General features: G+C 47.4%; 1 protein-coding gene across 2 annotated transcripts in view; it reads left to right on the top strand.

Moving 5' to 3' along the window:
* Positions 1–11583: 11583 nt before the first annotated feature.
* The window catches only part of Kcnk5 (potassium two pore domain channel subfamily K member 5), a 44479-nt gene continuing 34123 nt past the window's right edge, over positions 11584–21939 (top strand). The window contains exon 1 of one of the 2 annotated variants that reach the window (XM_051142579.1): positions 11584–12090. In XM_051142579.1, the coding sequence (XP_050998536.1) occupies positions 11905–12090 (186 nt within the window). In that variant the 5' untranslated portion in view covers positions 11584–11904. Of the gene's footprint in view, positions 12091–20372; positions 20517–21939 lie in introns of those variants that run through there. The other variant, XM_051142587.1, reaches the window with a different exon arrangement.

Below are 21939 nucleotides of genomic sequence, written 5' to 3'. Positions count from 1 at the left end.
TACAAATAAAAAATAAAACAAATCTAAATAAGTAAAATCTCTTATGATGGGAACAGACAGATTTCTGTTCATTCGAATTTGCCCAAGTATTCACCCTTTTCTTCCATCCTGGAGGCAGCAATATTTCACCCTCCTCCCTGCCAAAAGTCTCCACAGAATCTTCCAGTTAGAAGTAATTGTTCAAGGGTCCAAAGGGAATAAGAGGACAGGAATCCTGTGAACTTTGGAAATGGTGTAAAATTTTAATTGTAATGTGTATGGTCACAGGTGCATCCCCCCAGCCCCCACCTCCACCCTAAGAGAAGTGGCCATAGATTCATAAGGTACTCACCAAAACAGACAAAGCTTGGACATAAAACTTGTCATGTCTTATTGTTATATCCTCTTCTGGATTTGAAGATCTCTCCAGGGGAAAGGAATGTTTAATGAAAAAAAAAAAAAAAAAAAAAAAGCTCTGGGATGTAGGCTACAACTATGCTCTGCCATGCTACAGAACTGGCTTCAGGTGGCCTCTGAATTAGTCAGATGAAGGGAGGGGTGGTCTTGTAACAGAGCTGATTTTTCTTGTCAGTAGAAATTGTAGATGAAATTCTGCTATTTTCTGTTAAAGGAAAAGACTTTGAGGGTCGGGTAGATGGCTTAGTGGTTAAAGTTACTGCTGTTGTAAGGTTGAGGATCAGGGTTAAAAATCTCTAGACCTCCCATAAAAGCCAGTGGGAATGGTAGCCTACTGATAATCACAGCTCTTGGGAGGCAGAGATGCGATCCTTGGGGCAAGCTGGCTAGCTGGACCAGCCAATCTGTCAAGCTCCTGGTTCCACAAGAGATCTTGTGCTTCAATAACCAAAATGAAGAAGGATCGAGGAAGACAACCAGTGTCCATATCTGACCTCCACACCCACATACACCCTCGTGTACTCACACAAATGTGAATTCGCTTCTATCTAGACACACACACACACACACACACACACACACACACACACACACACACACACAGAATGAGCTTTGAAATGGCAGTGGAGACCTATGTGAAATCTTCAAACACAAATCCTTCTGGATTGGTTCTTGGCTCTCTTTTAGCCTGTAGGCTTGACCTGCTCTCAGAGCAAAGGGCACATAGCTGTGCTTGCTAAGAGCAGCTGAAACCCTGCCAAGGCAGCGCTTACTTCATTTAATCACTGCTCCTTAGCCACGTTGTTTTCCTCAGTGCCTGCCTGGCAGATTCTTGCAGTTTCCAGTGTCTTACGCTGAATATGTAATGTCTAATTCTGGGGGGGTTGTTTGTTTTTTGTTTTCTAGACAGGGTTTCTCTGTGTAGCCTTGGCTGTCCTGGACTCTCTTTGTAGACCAGGTTGGCCTCGAACTCACAGTGATCTGTGTGCCTCTGCCTCTCTGAGTGCTGGGATTAAAGGCGTGCGCCACCACAGATGGCTTGTCTCTTCTTCTTTGCACTTCAAAACTTGAGGTTATTGAACAGGAATGGAGAAAGTAGACACCCTTGTATTGTCCTGATTTTATTGGAAGTGTTTTGAGTTTTTTTTTTTTTTCCTTGTAGCAGGTTGCTGGCTGTGGACTTGTTACATATTGCTTTTTTATGCTGATATATGTTCCTCTTTCTTCCTAGATTCTTCAGGACTTTATCATGAAGGGATGTTAGCTTTTCTCAAAGGCCTTTTCTGCACATAATGAGAGGCTTATGTGGTTCCTGTCTTGGAGTCTGTTTATGTGGTGGGTCACATTTACTGATTTAGAGGAAGCCAGATTGATCATAGGAGATAATCATTTTGATGTGTTCTTTAATTCGATTTGCAGGTACTTTATTGAGAACTTTTTCCTCTATGTTCACTGGAGAGATTGGCCAACAATTTTCTTTCTGTTTTTTGTTTTTTGTTTTTGTTTTTTGTTTTGATCTTTGTATGGTTTTTTGGTATCAGGGTAATATTAGCATCAGAAACGAGTTTTGAAGTGTTCCTTTCTTCCCTATTTTATGAAATAGTTTGAAGAAGATTGGCACTAGTTTTTCAAACATATTTTTAAAAAATTTATACATGTAGCAGGGTGTGGTGGTGCACGCCTTTAATCCCAGCACTCGGGAGGCAGAGGCAGGCAGATCTCTGTGAGTTTCGAGGCCAGCCTGGTCTACAAAGCGAGTCCAGGACTGCCAAGGGTAAACAGAAAAACCTGTCTCAAAAAAAATTTATACATGTATGGATGTTTTCTATGTGTATGGATATGTATGTATCCGCACAGCATGTGCATGCAGTGTCCTCAGAAGTCAGAAGAGGTCGTTGCATCCCTTGGCACTGGAGTTTCAGATGGTTGTGAGCCACTATACGGGTGCCAGGATTCGAACCCGGTCCTTTGGAAGAGGGATCAGTGCTCTTAACCACTGAACCATCTCTCCAGCCCCAAGCTCTTCCTTGACAGTCTTCAGATCCTAAAACACATATAACAGATTCTTCCCATGGGCTGGGCAGGTGGCTCAGTGGCTGAAGTGCTTGCTGATGGAACATGAAGTCCAGCACCTACACAAGATGCTTGGCGGGGGTGGGGTGGGGGGGGGGTGGGAGACACAGGTGGCTGCAGCACAGGCTGGGAAGCAGGTGCAGGAAGATCCTCAGGAGCCTGCTGATCACCTGGTCTAGTTGGAATAGTTACAATGAGAGACCCCTGTCTCAAAAACTAAGGCCGAGAATAAGAGGGGAAAGCAGCGCATGTCGATCTCTGGCCTTTATAAGAACACACATGTGTGTTGGTGAACATGTACATAAGCACACAACACATACACACAAGGATATAGTAAATTTATCATATTTTACATTTACATATTGGTTTAGGGGTGTGGCTTAGTGATAGAACATTTGCTTAGTATATGAGAGGCCCTGTGTTTGATGCCCAGGTGTATATACATACCCCCCCCACACACATACACACTACACACATACCATACACACACACACACACACATAATTATGTACACCACATACACACACCATACACACACACACACCACTACCAATTTGTCTGTGTTTTGTGATGCACAAAAGCATTAAATCTTTAGAATTTTGTCATCTTGTAAAGGAAACCTTAATCTCACTCATGTTGAACATGAGGCAAGCTCTACCTTTTCTCTTTCTAGCTCCAGGTGACTACTATTCATCTTACTTTCTTTTGTTTTCTTTTCTTTATGACAAGGTTTCCTTTTGTAGCCTTGGCTGTCCTAGACTCACTTTGTGGACCAGGCTGGCCTCGAACTCACAGTGATTCACCTGCCTCTGCCTCCCAAGTACTGGGATTAAAGGCATGCACCACCACACCCGGTTAATTTTACTTTCAAAAAGCTTAGCTACTTTAAAAACAAACAGGAAAAAAAAAAAAAAAAAACAAAACCTAAACCAAAAACTCCATAGGAAATGGGAATCCTTCAGTGTTTGTATTTGGATTTGCTTATTTCACTTGATACAGAGTTATCAAGGTTTAAATACATCGTAGTACATGCCAGGATCTCCTTGTTTTGAAAGCTGAGTAATATTACATTATGTGCAGAGTATTTTTGCTTCTTATGTTGTTTGTTGTTGCTGTTGGAGACAAGATTTTCCTACAGAGCCAAGCTGGCGTCAGACTATCTCCCTGCCTCAACCTTCCCAGTGGTGAGGTTATAGGAATGAAGCCTGTGTGAGGTTGTTTGTCTTTGAGGCAGGATCTCTTTAACTCTGGTTAGCTGGGAACTCTTTCTACAGACAGAGTGACCTCAAGCTTGTGGTCATTCTCCTGCCTCTGCTTCCCAAGTGCCAGGCTACAAGGATGTGCCACCACCCATGTCTAACTTTTTCTTCTTCTTCTTCTTCTTCTTCTTCTTCTTCTTCTTCTTCTTCTTCTTCTTCTTCTTCTTCTTCTTCTTCTTCTTCTTCATTATTGTTGCTGGTTTTGTTATTATTATTACTCATTTCTCCAGACAGGATTTTTCCTTGTAGCCCTGGATGTCCTAGAATTCCCTCTGTAGACCAGGCTGGCCTCGAACTCACAGAGATCCTCCTGCCTCTGCCTCCCGCGTGCTGGGATTAAAGGTGTGCACCACCATGCCTGGCTCGGTTGGTGCTTTTTGTTTTGTTTGTTTGTTTGTTTGGTTTTTAGAGACAGGGTTTTTCTGTGTAGCCTTGGCTGTCCTGCACTTGCTTTGTACATCAGGCTGGCCTTGAACTCACATCAATCCTCCTGCCTCTGCCTCCCAAGTGCTGGTATTAAAGGTGTTCACCACCATGCCTGGCCTCCTCCTCCTCTTCTTCTCTCAATAAAACTTTATTGCTATTTGTGAGTTTCTTCCTGGTAAATATAAAACAAGAAGTATGCCACTTAGTCATAGATACGGAACTCGTTGTTTCAAAACAAAACAACAACAACAACAAAAATTGTTCTAATTTAGAAAGGAGGGATTTGGAGACATGGATGTTTAATACGAGGCCCCTGTCCCCAAGTGTTAAAGTGATCCATGAGAAATAGAGCAAGTTGATGAGGTAACTGGTAGCTTTACAACATAATTGATTTCATAAGGCATTGACTATTGTCCCAATATAACAAGAATGAAAATAGGATAAACTTATTCCTTATTGGCCTGCTCAGTTGAAAGCAAATAGGGTTTGTCTGCTTAAGACATGAATTCTAGCCCAGCTGGCCTGGAACTCACTATATAGCCCAGGCTAGCTTGAACTGTACAATCCTCCCAGCTCAGTTAAGAACCTGTCCTAATTTGTTTTCTCTTTCTGTGATAAAACCCTGACCAAAGCCGGGAGGTGGTGGCGCACACCTTTAATCCCAGCACTTGGGAGGCAGAGGCAGGCAGATCATTGTGAGTTCGAGGCAAGCCTGGTCTACAAAGCGAGTCCAGGATAGTCAAGGCCACACAGAGAAACCCTGTCTCGAAAAACAAAAAAACAAAACAAAAAACAACAACAACAAAAAACCTGACCAAAACCAACTTGGGGAGGATAGGGTTTATTTCACCTTAGAGCTTATGATCCACCATGACAGGAAGTCAGAATGAACTGAATGAGCTGAAGCAGAGCCATGGAGGACCATTGCTTACTGGCTTGCTCCTCATGGCTTACTCAGCCTGCTTCCTTATACTGTCCTGGACCACCTGGCCAAGGATGGCATCCCATAGTAGTCTGGGTCCTCTCACATCAATCAATAATCAGGAAAACACCCCACAGACTTGCCTAGAGGCCAATCTGATGGAGGCATTTTCTCAGTTAACCTTCCTTTTCCCAGATTAATCTAGTTTGCATCAAATTGACAAAAAGCAAACAAACAATCACAAAGCAAAAGCACTGTACTTCCACTGTGTGGGTTTTTGTTTTGTTGTTGTTGTTTTGTTTTGTTTTTTGAGCAATTGTTGCTTATTACATTTTATTTGTGTGTGGGGTGTGGGTTTTCATGCTGTGGTCCTCTCCTCTCACCATGTGGGACCTTGGGATTGAATTTAGGTTGTCAAGTTTGGCAACAACTACATTCACCCACTGTGCCATCTTTCTGGGTTTTTGTTTGTTTGTTTTTGTTTTTGTTGTTTTGAGTTTTTTGTGTTTTGTTTTGTTTGTTTCTCGAGACAGGGTTTCTCTGTGTAGCCTTAGCTATCGTGGACTCGCTTTGTAGAGCAGGCTGGCCTCGAACTCACAGTGATCCACCTGTCTCTGCCTCCCAAGTGCTGGGATTAAAGGTGCCAACTGTTTGTTTGTTTTAAAATTTATTTATTTATTATGTATACAGTATTCTGCCTGCAAGCCAGAAGAGGACATCAGATCTCATTATAGATGTTTGTGAGCTACTATGTGGTTGCTAGGAATTGAACTCATGACTTTTGGAAGAGTAGTCAGTGCTCTTAATCTCTGAGTCATCTCTCCAGTCCTTGTTTGTTTGTTTTTTGTCTTTTGTTTTTTTTGTTTTTTCAAGACAGGGTCTCTCTGTGTTAGCCTTGGCTGTCCTGGGGTTGCTTTGTAGACCAGGCTGGCCTCAAACTCACAGCTGTCTGCCTGCCTCTGCCTCCCGAGTGTTGGGATTACAGGCATGTGCCACCACACCCGGCTTGTTTTTGTTTTTCAAGACAGGGTTTCTCTGTGTAGCCGTAGCTGTCTTGGACTCACTTTGTAAACCAGGCTTGCCTTGTTTGCTTGTCTTTAAGGAAATAAGTTCTTGGTGATTGTGTGTGTGTGTGTGTGTGACTGAACTAGCTTATGTTTCTCATGGCTTTTTTTCTGTATATCTTCTGATCAGACTTGATCTTCAGAGGGAAATTAATAGACACAGCAGTATTCTTAAATAAAAATAGGTAGCTCTAGGCAGGTGTGGTTGTGCACACCTTTAATCCCAGCATTTGGGAGGCAGAGGCAAGTGGATCACTGTGAGTTTAAGGTTAGCCTGGTCTACAAAGTGAGTCCAGGACAGCCAAGGCTACACAGAGAAACCTTGTCTCAGAAAAAAAAATACTTAGATGTTACCTTTGAGGCCACCCTGGTCTACAGAATGAGTTCCAGGACAGCCAGGGCTACACAGAGAAACCCTGTCACAAACAAACAAACAAACAAACAAACATGGTCACACTTTAGTAAAATCCATATTTCCAATTTAGATCCACAGTCCTTTGCCCAGAACTGACTTGCAGCTAGCCACAGCTCCCTGTAGACCCTGAGTCCCCCTGGGAAGACACAGATCCACCCGCTGTCCAGGACTGCAGTGCTCCATTCCGGAGCTCTGCAGGCTGGGGGCTGTAAATGCGCTTTCAGATGTCTCCAGGCTATAATGAGTTCACCCCAATGGGCTGTGATACGTGAAGAGGCGTCTAAAGCACAGTAATGAGAGGATTATCAAGTGTTTGTTTTACCAAGAGGATAATCCAGTTGCCTATTAGTAATGAGGAAGAAACAAAACTGGGCGTGGATTCTTTGGTGGCTAGAGCCTGCCATGACCTTGGGCTGTGCAGGTGTTCAGTCTGCCAAGTCCTCCAAGAGGGACTCAGGGACATTATGGGGTAGAATCCTTGTCGACTCAATGGCATTCTCAAAACCCATCTGCCTTTTAGGAGACAGTACTCCAAAATGACCGTCAGTACAGTCAGGGCCAGCAAGAAGGCTCAGTGGAGGAAAGTGCTTGTGAGCATGTGATGCCTAAAGAAACTCCATTCTGTGCTGATCATCCATCTTGGTACCTAATATCCATTCACCTCTGACTCAAGTTTCTCAAAGATAAGTTCCCTGCAACTCTGATCCCTTGACAACCACTCAAAAATGTACAGCTATGACCATCTGCTTGAAATCATATGACTAACTACTGATTTTGGCTTTTGTAACCTGCCTTGGTTTTCTTGTGGCTTTTGCCTTAATAAAACCTGTCCCTTGGGCTGGAGAGACGGCTCAGTGGTTAAGAGTGCTGCCTGCTCTTCCAAAGGTCCTGAGTTCAATTCCCAGCAACCACATGGTGGCTCACAACCATCTATAATGTGATCTGATGCCCTCTTCTGGTGTGCAGGTGTATATGCAGGCAGAACACTGTATACATAATAATAAACAAATCTTAAAAAGAAACACCAAAAACAAAACAAAACAAAACAAAAAACCCGTCCCTCACCATTTTCTCATGGCAAATCTCGATTTGGGTTAGAGACTGTGGCCCTGCTACCAGTTTTAATAAATTTGGTTAATTATAATCTAAATTGACTCTGGAGGTCTTTTCCTGGTCATCTTGAACTCTGTAGCAAGCATGTCTGCATGCACATCCATATATATGTAAATAAATAAAAGGTAATAAAACAAATTTAAAAAATTAAATACAGCCAGGTGTGGTGGCGCATGCCTTTAATCCCAGCACTCCCGAGGCAGAGGCAGGTGGATCGTTGTGAGTTCGAGGTCAGCCTGGTCTACAAAGTGAGTCCAGGACAGCCAAGGCTACACAGAGAACCCCTGTCTCAAACAAACAAACAAACAAACAAAAAAACAACATCATCAACAACAAAATAGCCAGAGCTCATGTAAACACTGTCCATGCAACTGGGTCTGTTCCTTGTCTCCTTGGGAAAACATGATGCAAAATATGAGACTAAGGAGAAGGAAAATAGAGAAGGAATGCGTGCCAGTGGGAAGGAGACAAACAGGAGAGCAAGAGGCAGGAGAGGAGAGAGCTAAGAAAAAGAGCATGGGGACACGCAGAAAGGTGAGGGCTGGAGCTACCGAAGAGGAAGATGGACATAGGGAAAGCCAGGAAGAAAGAAAGAAAGAAAGAAAGAAAGAAAGAAAGAAAGAAAGAAAGAAAAAAATGTAACAGGAGACGGTGGCACAGAAAGGAAGGAGAGAGAAACTAAAAATGGAGGCATGTTGAATAACGGAGCTGGAGAAATAGCTCTCAGTTGGAGAGGTGCTTGCTGTATAAGCCTGAGGCTCTGAGTGCAACACCCAGGCCCCATGTCTAAAGGAAAAGCGGCGGTGGGGGGGGGGTGGGGGGGGGGAGTGGAAAGGGATGGAGGGGGTGCAGGGGGTAGGAGGTGGAGGAGGATAGAGGAGGATGGAGCAGGTGGGAGGATGAAGGGGGGTAGAAGGGGGTGAGGGGGTTGGAGGTGGAGGGGGTGGAGGAGGCTGGAGGGGGGGTAGACAGGGTGCTTGAATCCTGGCGCTGAGAAGTCAGGAGATGATGGTGTCTGGAGTCTGAGCTAGCCAGTCTAACCCAACCGTCAGCTGCTTCAGGTCAGTGAGAGGCTGTCTCAAAAAGTGAAACTGGGGGCTGGAAAGATGATGGTTCAGAGGCTGAGAGTGCTGGCAGCGCTTGCAGAGGACCTGAGTTCCCAGGACATACACAGAGGCTTACAAATGGTCCTTCCGGGGGATCCTGTACCCTTTCCATCCTCCGTGGGCTCCTGCATCCTGTGTGTGTGTGTGTGTGCGCACACTGCATAGGTGCACATAAATTTACAAAGGCCCACATTGACAAACAAATAGAAATACATAAAAAATCCGGAGAGTACATAAGGAATGATGCTTGAGGCTGACTTTGACCTCCATGTATATATGTGCCCTCTGGGGGTGGTGGGGGGGGGGTGGGGTGGGGTGGGGGGGGGGGGGGGAGCACTTTGAATAGAGATCAACTCATTCCAGTGTATGCCTCAGTGTTTTTGTGAGGCAGTGGAGTGGAACCAAGAAGAGAGAGGCCCCTTTCCTTCCCAGGAAGAGAGTTCAGCTGCCAGGGCAGACAGAAACAGTAGAGAGTTTTCTGGAGCGTCAGGTGACCTCTCAACCTGCACTTACCACATGTTGGTGGAAGAGTTCACACTCCATGCAGTCCCTGACTCTATCACAAAGAAGGGGAGCACCAGCCCTGGAGAAGTCTGGACACACTTGGGACAGAAGTCTGGTCTCCATAGCCAGTTGAAGGCTGTGAAACTGGGGTTCAGACCACATCAGGTGGAGAAGAGAAACCTGTTTAGGGTAGATAGGGGGATCTTCTGGTGAAGAGTCATCCTAAGAGCTGGTCCAGGCTAAACCTTGGCTAAAAGCACCCTGAGGGATCAGGCACTGTAGGTCTCTGGGATCCAAAATTATGAAGCCTGGGTTCTTTCTTTCCTTCCTTCCTTCCTCTCCTCTTCTTCCTCCTCTTCCTCTTCCTCTTCTTTTTTTCTAGACAGGGTTTCTGTATGTATCCTTGGCTGTCCTGGACTCACTTTGTAGACCAGGCTGGTCTTAAACTCACAGTGATACACCTGCCTCTGCCTCCTGAGTGCTGGGATTAAAGGCATGCGCCACCACACTTGGCTCTGGCTGTTTTTCTTCTTCTTCTTCTTCTTTTTTTTTTTTTTGGTTTTTTGAGACAGGGTTTCTCTGTGTAGCCCTGGCTGTCCTAGACTTGCTTTGTAGACCAGGTTGGCCTAGAACTCACAGCAATTCGCCTGCCTCTGCGTCTCTGAGTACTATGATTAAAGGTGTGTGATACAATGCCCGGCTGGCCTTTTCTCTTAAAAATATTTCTTTTCTTTAATTTGATGTGTGTGTGTGTGTGTGTGTGTGTGTGTGTGTGTGTGTGTGTGTGTATGCTCACAGAGGTCAGGAGAGAGCATAGGGTTCCCTGGAGCTGGAGTTACAGGCTGTTGTGAGCTGCCAGGGGCGTGCTAGAAACGGACTTTGCCATAATGCCCTAGCAGTCAGTCTCTTAACTGCCCTGGAAGCCTGGGGCTTCCCCCCCCTCTTTTGTTTCCTGCTCAGGCTTCTGTCTCAGGGCATGCTCAAAATCTACAAACAAGATCTATAAACAATGACTGAAGGCTGGCTTCAGGTGGCCACACCTTTAATCCCAGCATATGGTAAGTAGAGGCAGGTGGATCACTGTGAGTTCGAGGCCAGCTTGCTCTACAGAGTGAGTTCCAGGACAGCCAGAGCTACACACAGAGCGAGGCCCCGTCTAAACGATTGATAGATCAGTCATGTAGATTCATCCCTCCTTCTTCAGCTCCAGCAAAATCTGGGGACCCACAGATACGAACGTTCTTGCAACTTTTGGCCTGTGAAGATTTAATCATCCACAAAAAGAAAAGGCCCTGGGCAGGGGGCAGTGTTAGGGCCTCTGGCCTCTGCAGCACCTGCCTCCACAGAGGCCTGAGGTCAGGCACAGTCTGTGGGTCCAAAACTTCTACCCTCTGGCTAGTGGGGGCTGCACAAACGACTCTGCCAGGGTTCCCATTTCTTTACTGGCAAGTGAATCTAACCTGATTGTGACACATGTAAAAACACATAGTCTGCCCAGAGTTTATAAACGCTCAGAAAAGCAAGCAAAGTGAGATGGGTTTTGACATATGTACTCACACCTTCTGCTTACTATTATTGTTTATTTTCAGAGAAGGTTTTACTATGTATCTCTGGCTGGCCTGGAACTCTTTATGTAGACAAGATTATCCTCAATGTATGTAGATTCTAAAGGTGCCTGCCTCTGCCTCCGGAGTGCTGGGATTAAAGGCGTGTGCCACCACCGTCTGGCCCTCTGTGTTGTAAGTGGAAGTAGGCTTGGGAGTAAGGAAGAGGTCCTTGTAGTGTGGGTGTGGCTGCCTGCTGCTTCTGTCAGACGTGTGGAGAGCACAGATGACCTGGTGCTTCACCCGTTTGTGGTTGGGATAATTCCTGGTAATCTTAATTCAGATCGTATCCCCTTACTCCAGGCAGAGAGGTAAGTGTGTGAACCTCAGGAATGGCTGGGGAACCTAAGCTTTCTGGGAAGAACCATCTGGACGTGATAGTAACACTACCAATACATTTCTGACCTCATCAGTAAGGTGCACGGCCGTTTTAGCTAATTACATCAATTTCTAATTCGCTACTGGAGTCCCGCAGACCGCAAATCCTGTGACAGTGTGGTTCGTGGAGGTGTTGTCGCACCACGCAGCTTTAGCCTGGAGCGTGGAGAGCCGGGTAGCTGCTGCAGAGACTTCAGACGCGATGGGGGGGGTCAGGATCGGGGAGAGGGGCGTGTCCTTTCTGGACCACACCCCCTTCAGGGTCGGCGGGCTGGACGCCGCTTAAAGAGCGGTGCGGAGGCGCGCTCGGCGTACTGTCGCGCGCACCGAGGCGGCACACGTGTCTCCCGGTGTAGGTCCTGAATTTCACCCTACCTCTCAGGATCGAGAGATTAGGGGTGGCCCCCAAGCCCCTTCTGGTGTGAGTTCACTGTAACCTGCGTGAGCGTGATCCACGCAGTTCCCAGCGCTCAGGGAGCCAACTTGGCCAAGCAACTATCCCGGGAGCGGCGCGCGGGGGGTACCGGGCACTGCGCATGCGGAGCTCCAAATTCAAACAGCTGTGTCCAGGGCTGCCGGACCGGTGGACCCGGAGTTGTTGGAGCTAGGGGACTCTTTCTCCAGGAGGTGGCCATTCCAAAGCCATGGTGGACCGGGGCCCCCTGCTCACCTCGGCTATCATTTTCTACCTGGCCATCGGGGCGGCGATCTTCGAAGTGCTGGAAGAGCCGCATTGGAAGGAGGCCAAGAAAAACTACTATACACAGAAACTGCATCTACTCAAGGAGTTTCCGTGCCTGAGCCAAGAGGGCCTGGACAAGATCCTGCAGGTGAGGCCTCGGTTGGGGCTACAGTGGTGTTGAAGGGGAGAACAGCCCCCCCGACGAAACTCACCCCCGCCCCAGCCCAGCGAGAGGTCTAGGGGTGGCGGGGAGAAAATGCCCCATCAGGTTGCAAAGATCTGTCTTTAGTCTAGAGACAAGAGGTTTCCCCACGCGCGCAGACTTGATCCGAACCTAGTACGGTCCGAGAGAATTTGGGGTTGACTCCAGGGTGAGCTGGGCCCCGCGGTGTCTCAGTGTGGGTGTGTGGGTGCCTCCCTTTTTGGAGGGAAACTGTGGGGCGGATAAAGGCGTTTATCTTTCCTTGGAGACGCTCCCGGAGTCCGGGAGCGGAGCCGGGTGCCACCCCTCGGGTCTCCACCTCCGGCTCCAGGGCCGTTGCCGCGCCCGCTCGATCTTAAGAACTTGAATGCGGCGGAGGGTCCCCAGACCGTCGTGGGCAAAAACGTACCCACCGGTCGCTGCTTTAGTGGGGTCGGGGGGCTCGGATTTTAAGTGCCCCGGAGGAAGGCCTGTGGCTGGAATGCTGGGGACGCTCCCAAGCTTCCGGGAAGTCTTACCAAGCTGAGAGACATCTCTCTAGGACTCGGCGTTAAATTTGTCAAAGCAGCAGGTTGCACAGGCGAACACCCAAATCCAGGCAGTCCCTTTTTAGGGAGGGAGGAGAACTTGAGTGAGGGAAAGTTTCCGCGACGTTGGCTTGTGGTGTTTCTTATCTGAGAATGCACACACCCAGTGGACGGCATTGACCTCAGCACGCCAAACTTGGCTGACCATCTCAATTGGAACCTTGAGTCAACTTGGGGTCAGAGGTCCCTCTCTGTTTCTTGAGGACTCAGCCCCAACGACCCCTCCCTGTGCGGATTGACCTCCTCTCAATAACGGTAGGAGCAGGTTAGACTGTCCAAGCCATTGTAAATCTGACCTGGTACATTTGATCAACATCGCCTCCCTTAGTTCTTTCCACTTGTCTCATGTCTCTCGCCTTCCAGCCTCAGTTTCCTCTTTTGTCAAATGGGAACAAATCCATCTTCATCTTTGTCCTGCCCCTAGACTATTGTTACGTTGTGAGAAAACCTGAACACATCTTACTGGTCCTACCTCCTATTTTGCCTTCAGATCTCAGATGGACATTCACAAAGGTAGACATGTTTTAGGTGCCTGATGGGATATGAGCTCTCAGGAGGCCTGAGACAGGCTTGCACTCCCTGGTGTACTGTTGCCTTTGAGTAGATCTCCCCCCTCCCGCCCCAGTGTCCCGCTGCATCTGTGCTGAGGAAGAAGGTGGTCAGTTTATGATTTCCCCAGAGGAAACTATCCCAGGAGGAGAGTTTTGGTGTAGTTTACCCCTGGGCTTTGTTTAGAGGGGATGGGGGATGGGGGGGTGATGAGACTGGGGCTGCCCTGGAAGGGTCCCCTCCCTGCTGTTCCTCCGCGGAAGGAAGGAAAAAAAATTCAAGGCTAAATGTGGGAAAATAAACTTCAAAACACAAGAAGGGAAGGGGAGGGGGTGCCCAGGGGTTACGCGGCCTGGTACATCTGGTCGGGTAGTAGCTACAGGCCAGGCCATTTCAGGTAGGGTGTTTAGAAAAAAACAAAACAAACAAAATGCCCTTTATTTTAAGCTCTTCGCTGTCAGCACTACCTCTGCCCCCTAAGTGGACAGGTAACTTAGAAAAAAGAATTGGAACAACATCAGGTCAGTGTGATTTGGAGAAGATTCTAGATGCTTGGATGAACAAGGACAGCCTGTCACCCTTCCCTCCCCTCCAAAAAAGAACAACAGCCTTGTCAACTCCAACTGGGCAAACTCCCTCCTTTCAAAGGAAAAACCCAAGAAGTGAAAACGGACCAATGAAAGCATTTGCCAGCCTCAGCTTAATCTGCAAAAATCTGCCTCTCTCTGCTTTCTGATCTCTGACTTGGGGCACTGCCGCAGGCCTCACTCAGGAAATTGGTTTAAGGAAAAAAAAAATCTTTCCCATTTGGCTGCCTGTGGCGGCCTGGGTATTTTCCACCTGAGATCCTGGGTTTTAGCTCTGGTTGTCACAAAGCCCCTTAGTTGAAAATTCCTGGGGTGTGAGCTGGAGGTAGCTATGCATGGGGGGGGGGGGAGGGGCTTGCTGCTGCAAGCTGTGGGCTGAACAGCCAAAAACACGGAAAAAAGGACGTAGTCTAGGAAGATGCTGTCAGAGCTTTCTTCCCCTGCTCTTGCTGTGGTTTAGCCATACACAGGCTGCCTTTCAAGTGCACCCCACCCCCACCCCACCCCGCAACCTGGGACCCCATAGCTGTCTTCCTTGCCTTCAAAACTATCTGAACTCCCACTCAGGTAATAACTAGTTTTTTTGGTTTTTTTTTTGTTTTTTGTTTTTTAAAAGACAGGGTCTCAGGTGGCTCAAGCTGGCCCGGAACTCACCATATAGTTGAGGATGGCCTTGGAATTCCTGCTCCTCCGCCTTCACCTTTGTACTACCACTTGGTGTGAATGTCGAGCTGGGCGGAAAACCCAGGGCTTTTGTGTATGCTGGACAAACACTCTACCCAGCAAGGCTCATCTCCAGCTCTTATGTTAGTTGTTTTTTAAATGAATCTGTTTATTTGTTTATTCATTTGTGGAAGCAGGGTCTCACTATGTAGTTCTGTCTGGCCTTGGATTCATAATATAGACCAGCCTGGCCTCCCAAATTCTGGGATTAAAGATGTGCATACTTGCCTGGGTGGTGGTGGTGGCAGGTGGATCTCTGTGAGTTCAAAGCCAGCCTGGTCTACAGAGTGAGCTCCAGGACAGCCAGGGCTACACAGAGAAACCCTATCTCGAAAAACAAACAACAACAACAAAAAACCGTGTATTCTCCTCTATTTTAGTTTTTGGGACAAGGTCCTGGTATGTAGTGCAGGTTGCCTTTGAATTCATAAACACCCTGCCTCAGCCCTGTGGCCTGTACCTCCATATTTGCCTTCACCAGATCCTTGGTGGCTGGCTTTCCTATCTGTTTGCTACGTATTTCTCTGTCTCTTCCTCCTCCTCCATCTTCTTCATCTTTTTAAAACCCAGCAAGGGAAATTAGCATTTATAGTGCATTTACTGTGTTGGGTACTGTGGTTAAAACTAACCTTTTTCAGCCAGGCGTGGTGGCGCACGCCTTTAATCTCAGCACTCGGGAGGCAGAGGCAGGCGGATCGATGTGAGTTCGAGGCCAGCCTGGTCTACAAAGGGAGTCCAGGATAGCCAAGGCTACACAGAGAATCCCTGTCTCGAAAAACAAACAAACAAACAAAAAAAAAACCTAACCTTTTTCTATGGGACAGCATAAGCTAATATCGAATATTGCCCCCTGGCTGGGCCATTTCCTCATTGAACAAGTTAAGTTACCATAGCCTCAGTTTCCTCATCTGCAACATGAGCAGGCTGGTGAGGCTCCAGGAAAGAAGGAATGAATAGAAGAAGCAGCAGGCTGGCTCTTGCCGCTAGCCTTTACTGAGTTTTACGGAGCTGGAGCGGCGCTCCCGAGGACAGCACTCTGCCAAGTACTCTACCTAGTTGTTTCAGGTGCTTTATGGTGACCTCATGGATTAAGATAAGGCAGCTGACACCCAGAGAAGTTACAGTGGCCGCAGTTTCAGGCTTGGAAGCGTCCCCCAAGCAGAATCCACTGCAGGAGCATTGCTCTCGATAAGTGAGCTGAGTTAACTGACTGGATTGCTGGGAAATTCTGTTTTCCCCTCTGGTACAGGCATTGGCATGCAGGCCTCTGTGGTGTGGCTGCCTGGTTGGCTGGCCCGGCACTGTCTGTCACTGAAGTTATGCGTTCACCCTTCACTTCTCAGCATGGCTGTTTTTGGAAGTTCTTCTTCCTTCTCCCTCCAGACTGAGTTGAGTTGACAGGCTGACAACCCATCTGGGTCTGTAGGGAGAAGGTTAAGCAAGCTGCGTTGTGCATCCTTACTGAGGCGTCTTAATGTGGGATCCAGTCTGGTGAGGAAGGGCTTGCAGGAGGTGAGCTCAACTCAGAGTAGGCAGTGGACCTAGGGAGGGTCACCACGCGGGAATCCCAAGGCCCACTGTCTTCTGGGACTGGGAGAGGGTGGCAGCTGTTCTTGTTTTCTGCTCTGGTACCCAGAGTGAACCCTATCTGGAGAGCTGATACAGCTGACCTATTCTGAAAAACTCTTGGATCCTGATGACCACTTTCCACCCAAACTCAAAAATTTGTGGGTTTTTGTTGTTGTTGTTGTTTTTGGTTTTTTGTTTGTTTGTTATGGCACTTGAGATGAAATGGAAGGCCCTCTGCATGTTAGGCAAGTACTCCCCCACTGAGCTACATCCCCAGCCCCTCCAAGCTTCTTATAGTTTAGGGATTCCGTGTGTACCTCCTTCCTTCCTTTCTTTCTTTCATTTTTTTCTTTTCTTTTCTTCTTTTTTTTTTTTGTTTTTGTTTATTTTGGTTTTGGTTTTGGTTTTTCGAGACAGGGTTTCTCTGTGTAGCCTTGACTGTCCTGGACTTGCTTTGTAGACCAGGCTGGCCTCCAACTCACAGCGATCCGCCTGCCTCTGCCTCCTGAGTGCTGGGATTAAAGGCGTGCGCCACCACGCCCGGCTCTTTGTTTTTTTTAAGACAGAGTTTCTCTGTGTACCCTTGGCTGTCTTGGAATCGCTCTGTAGACTAGGATGGTTTTGAACTCAACTGAGATCCGCCTGCCTTTGCCTCCCAAGTGCTGGGATTAAAGGCTTCCATTATCACACCCAGCTTCTCCTTTCTTTCTTTGTTTTTAAATTTTAATTAATTAATTAATTTTTATTTTTAATTTTTCCCCTTCTCCCTCCTTTCTTTTTTCTTTTTTTTTTTTTCTTTTGAGAAAGGGTTTCTCTGTGTAGCCTTGACTATCTTAGACTCACTTTGTAGACCAGGCTGGCCTTGACCTCACAGCAATCTGCCTGCGTCTGCCTCCCAAGTGCTGGGATTAAAGGCATGTGCCACCAAGCCAGCTCCTCCTTTCATTTTTAAACCTCTCATACTCCATGCATATTCAACACAACGCCCTGGTTTTGAAATTCTGACACCTGTTTCTAACACCAGTCCTCCTCCAAATTATAAAAAAAAAAACAAAACTGTGGACTCTGCTTAATGACTTCTGACACAATGTTTAAAAGGAGGCATATTGGAATACTTGGGGGGAAACTTAGCTGAGCTCAGTTTAGGGGAACAGAGGGTTAATACTAACACCTACTTTGTTTCAAGTTACATTTAAGGAAAAAAAAACAACCCCCTTCCACAAAAACTGCCCCCTAAAAATCTGCAGTAGTTAACTGTACTGGTTAGAGTTTTACTAGTTAATGTGAATTTTTATGGAGCCCTCTTGGGAGTTTTAATGGAGCCATTAGGATTCGATGACACAGCCATAGAGAACCATCCAGGGTAGGGATTCACACGCACACGTTGGAAGGTTGAAAGTGGGGTGGTGGAGGCTCCCAGGAGGTAGCTTGCAGGAGGTGGCGATTGTCATCTCTAAATATTTTCCTGGGGCTTTGCCCTATTTATAGACTGGCGTTTAAAAGAAACACAATCCTTTGGTTTTTGGATGGTGTGCTTGGCGGGCCCTGACCTGAGGCCAAAGGCTTTCCACCTTGGACTTGGCTGTTCACTGTTAAATTGGGCTCAGCCTCTGCGCTCTGTATGACTGGATGTTTTGGAGAGGGACTGGGGTGTATAGGAGGGAAGAGAAATGCAATTTTGGGGAGCAGAGGGGCTAGGTCTGAGAAAGAATCCCTAGGAGAGTCTTTATGTTGGGGTGCTGACCCTGAGTGATGATATAAGGTGATGCGCCAGGACAGGGGTGAAGCAGAGATCATCTGTGGACATGAGGTAGGTAACCCTGGGGAAGCAGGGGAGCACATCCGTGTCTCTCCAGCTGGCCGAGTCCAGTCCCCGTGTCCCTGCCACTTGTCTGTGTCCATTCCACCCTTGTCCTGCTCACCCTTGCTTGGGGCCAGAGGTTATTTGGATTGTCACAGATCTGGAGTGTCTGCAGCTACGTGACCAGCTTGAGGACAGGACCCAAGTCAAAACATGAAGCTCTTGTCTCGTGTGCAGCCTGTACACACACGGGCTGAGACTGATTCTTATGGACTGTAGTGCACCTGCGTTTTGATTCAACATATGAAGGCAGGCGTAGAATTTTCCACTGGAGACATCCCGTCAGTACTCAGAAAGGTTTGACTTTTGGAATGGTTTAGATTTTCAGAGGAAGGATGGCTAGCCTGTTCAGGACTGGAACTCCCAGATGTTCTCCCATGGAGTGCTGGCACGCACAGACACAGGGAACTTCCAAATGGCATTGTAAAGGATCAAAAAGACCTGTACGTTATTGTGTGTGTGTATGTGTGCGTTTTATTTTTTAAGATTTACTTTTAAGCCTTGTGGGGTGGCACACGCCTTTAATCCCAGCACTAAGGGAGGCAGGTGGATCACTCTGAGTTCGAGGCCAGCCTGGTCCACAAAGCCAGCCCAGGACAGCTAAGGCTACACAGAGAAACCCTGTTTCAAAAAACAAAAACAAAAAAAAAACAAAACAAAATGTCAAATGTACTATCTTTAGCAGTTTTTGTGTATCCTTCAGTGATGATAACGAGGTTTACACTGTGTGACTCAGATCTGTGTTGACAACCTTTTCTTTTTGTAGGACGGAAATGCCCCACTAACCAGCACCTCTCTCCCACCCTTCCCACCCAGCCACTACAACTACTGTTATACTTCCTGTTTCAATGGTTTTTGCTGCCCTCAACTATGTTGGGTAGATAAATCGTGGGGTGTTTGTCTTTTGGTGTGTAACATGGCACAGCCATTGGAAAACAGTATGGAGGTTCTTTAAACAGTTAAAAATAGTCCTGCCATATAATGCAGTCATCTCACTTCTGGGTCTCTGTCAAGCCAATTTGTTTGCATTCTATTTTTGCCATGAGGAGGATGGAACCCCAAGCCTGGCATATGTTAAGCGAATGCACTGTCACTGAACCACATCCCAACTGTCAACTGGGTATTTCATTTTATTGCCATTTTTATGTGTATGGGTGTTTTAACTGCATGTGTGTCTGTGCACCACGTGTGTGCAGTGGATGAGGAGAGCAGAAGAGGGCCTCGGCTCCCTTGGAACTGGAGTTACATTGTGAGGGTCTTTGTGCCTGCCGGGAACTGAACCCTGATCCTTCCAGAAGAGCAGCCAATGCGCTCAACTGTTGAGCCATCTCTGCAGTGCCTCAACGAAATATTTTAAAGAAACAGATAAAAGTTGTGTGTGTGTGTGTGTGGGGGGTGTATAGTGGTATCCCTTCCAAAGCCCCCAGGGAGGTATAGTTTTGCACAATGGTGCTTGACCTGTAGCCACAGGCCAGGGAGGTGAGGGTCAGATGCCAGAGCCCTGTGAGTTTAGCCAAGGAATTTGAACTCCATCAAATGTTTGCCATTTTCAAGGAGGCAGTGGATAGCATTACAGAAAGCTCTCTCCTTCATAGCCGTTTACAACTTGCAAACAGTGGAATATTCTGACTGAAATTAAATTTCCATAGGCTGAGCCATTCACTTTCTGAGTGTTCTGATAAGGGCACCTCTTCCTTCCTTTCAGCTTCTGGTGAAAAGGAGTGTGGCTTTTCCCAGAAACCTCCAGAGTCTTCAGCCCCCCGGCTTTACCCCACACTTCAGTTAAGGCACCTTTTTTTTTTTTGCTATGGGCCCAGTCCCTGTGGAGGCCCAGGTCTGGGATAGTCTGCCTTGACACTCCACTGCAGCCTGACTTTCCCAATTGTCCTTTGATGGAATACCGAGTTCTTCTGGAAGCTTATAGGCTTAACCCCAACCCCCAGGCAACCAGAAACCCTAATGGGACACAGAGAGGCCCTTTTCTTTCTGGCCAGCTTTTCTGGGCAGGGAAGCCTAAAACTGGAGGATTGCCATTTAATCCTAACACTCGTGGAGGAGGCAGGTGAATCGCCGTGAGTTTGGGTCCAGCCTGGTCTACAAAGCGAGTCCAGGACAGCTAAGGCTACACAGAGAAATCCTGTCTTGAAAAAAACCAAGACCAAAACCAACCAACCAACCAAACAAACAAAAACAAAAAACTGGAGGAGCTTAGAGCCCTTGAGCTCAGCCTTGCTGAGGAGAGGAAGTTGGACTGGGGTGGTGAAGTGAGCGGAAATGCAGGCTCAGGTGCTGAGTGATGGGTAGCAGATGGCGGAGGCTGGTAGGAGGGGAGGACCGGGGGTTGCAGGGTCTTGGAGGTTTCAGTTGCCATTTCCGGGAGTCTAGAAGAACCCCGTCTCTGGGGGAATCAGGCTCTGAAAAATACTGAGCCTGTGTCCCCAGGGGAACCCGGGTCCTCAGGAGGAAGAGCAAGGAGCTGCCAGGAGGTTGGTGTTGGTGAGTGTACCTGGAGCATCCAGTCGTGCGTCATGGACACGTGGGTCCTTAGTCTCTGATTTAAGGAAGAAAGAGTGGTGAGTGAGTGTGGCTAGCAGGTCTGAGAGCATTCTGTGGGCTTCTGCTATCTGTGGGAGGCATGGCACTGGGGCATTTTCTATGTCTCTAGGACTATGACCTAGGAAGGTGTAACTGCTGCTCTCGTTTGAATCTATACGTCAAAGAAAAAGGATGAAGCTCTCTGCTGTTAACTAAGCCTTGGTCTTGCTCATGAGTGGTAGAGCCTCTAACTGGAGCCCGGGCTTGGGCAAGGGGGAGACTGTTAAGAATTTCTTTGGTACTGGGTGTGGTGGCGCACGCCTTTAATCCCAGTACGGGAGGCAGAAGCAGGTGGATCTCTGAGTTCAAGGCCAGCCTGGTCTACTAAGCGAGTCCAGGACAGCCAAGGCTACACAGAGGAACCCTGCCTTGAAAAGCAAACAAAACAGAACAAAACAAAAAGTTTTTCAAGGCAGGGTTTCTCTGTGTAACAGGCTTGGTTGTCCTGGACTCACTTTGTACAGGCTGGCCTCGAACTCAGATCCACCTGCTTCTGCCTCCCAGAATGCTGGGATTACTGGTGTGTACCACTATGCCTGGCAAGTTATTTCTATTTTTTATATGTGTACAAAGTTTTATATGTATGAATGTTTTGCCTGCATGTATGTATGTGCGTATCTGGTGCCCTGTCCACAGAAGTCAGCAGAGGGCTGCAGATCCCCTAGAACTGTAACTCTGGATGGTTGTGAGCGGCCGTGTCAGAGCTTGGAATTGATCCTGGGTCCTCTGCAAAAGCAGCAAGTGCTCTTTACTGCTGAGCCATCTCTCCAGCCTGACCCTTCCTTTCTTAAATTGCCTTTCTTAGATATTTTGCTGCCGCAGTGAGAAAGGTAAATCGGTACCAGGAATTGGGGGACATTTCTGTGGTAACCCTGGTCACATGACCTGTGGGTTTTTGGCACTGCTTTGCGTGAGGAATGTACAAGAGTTTGGAGCTGCGGTCTAGCGAAGCCCCAGAGTGCTTGCTGTGAGCAGAGCTTAATGGGCCATCTTGGTAGAGTTTAGAACACCGGAATGTGCATGCGTTCCCTGCCATAAGGCGCTCTATGCAAGTCAGAATAAACCCTTCTCCCTTCAGCGGCCGTCAGGTAGCTGGTTACAACAACAAGAAAAGTAACCGGAACAACCGTAGAGGTTGTCGCGTGTGTCTGAGGCCTCGCAATTTGGAGAATGAAGATTGGCACCCAGACCTCATGCTACGCATCCTGTTGTGTTGATGGTGAAAGAAAGAAAAAAAAAATGCCAAGTATTCCTGCTGTCTCAGAAACCTTTGATGCGCAGGGCTAAGCATTCAGGGTGTTGGTGGGTGTGACCATAAGCAAGT

The sequence above is a fragment of the Acomys russatus genome, chromosome 3 (genome assembly GCF_903995435.1).
Source record: "Acomys russatus chromosome 3, mAcoRus1.1, whole genome shotgun sequence".
NCBI lineage: Eukaryota > Metazoa > Chordata > Mammalia > Rodentia > Muridae > Acomys > Acomys russatus.
The sequence above is the reverse complement of the archived record's forward strand: the minus strand, read 5'-3'. Positions and strand labels throughout refer to the sequence as shown.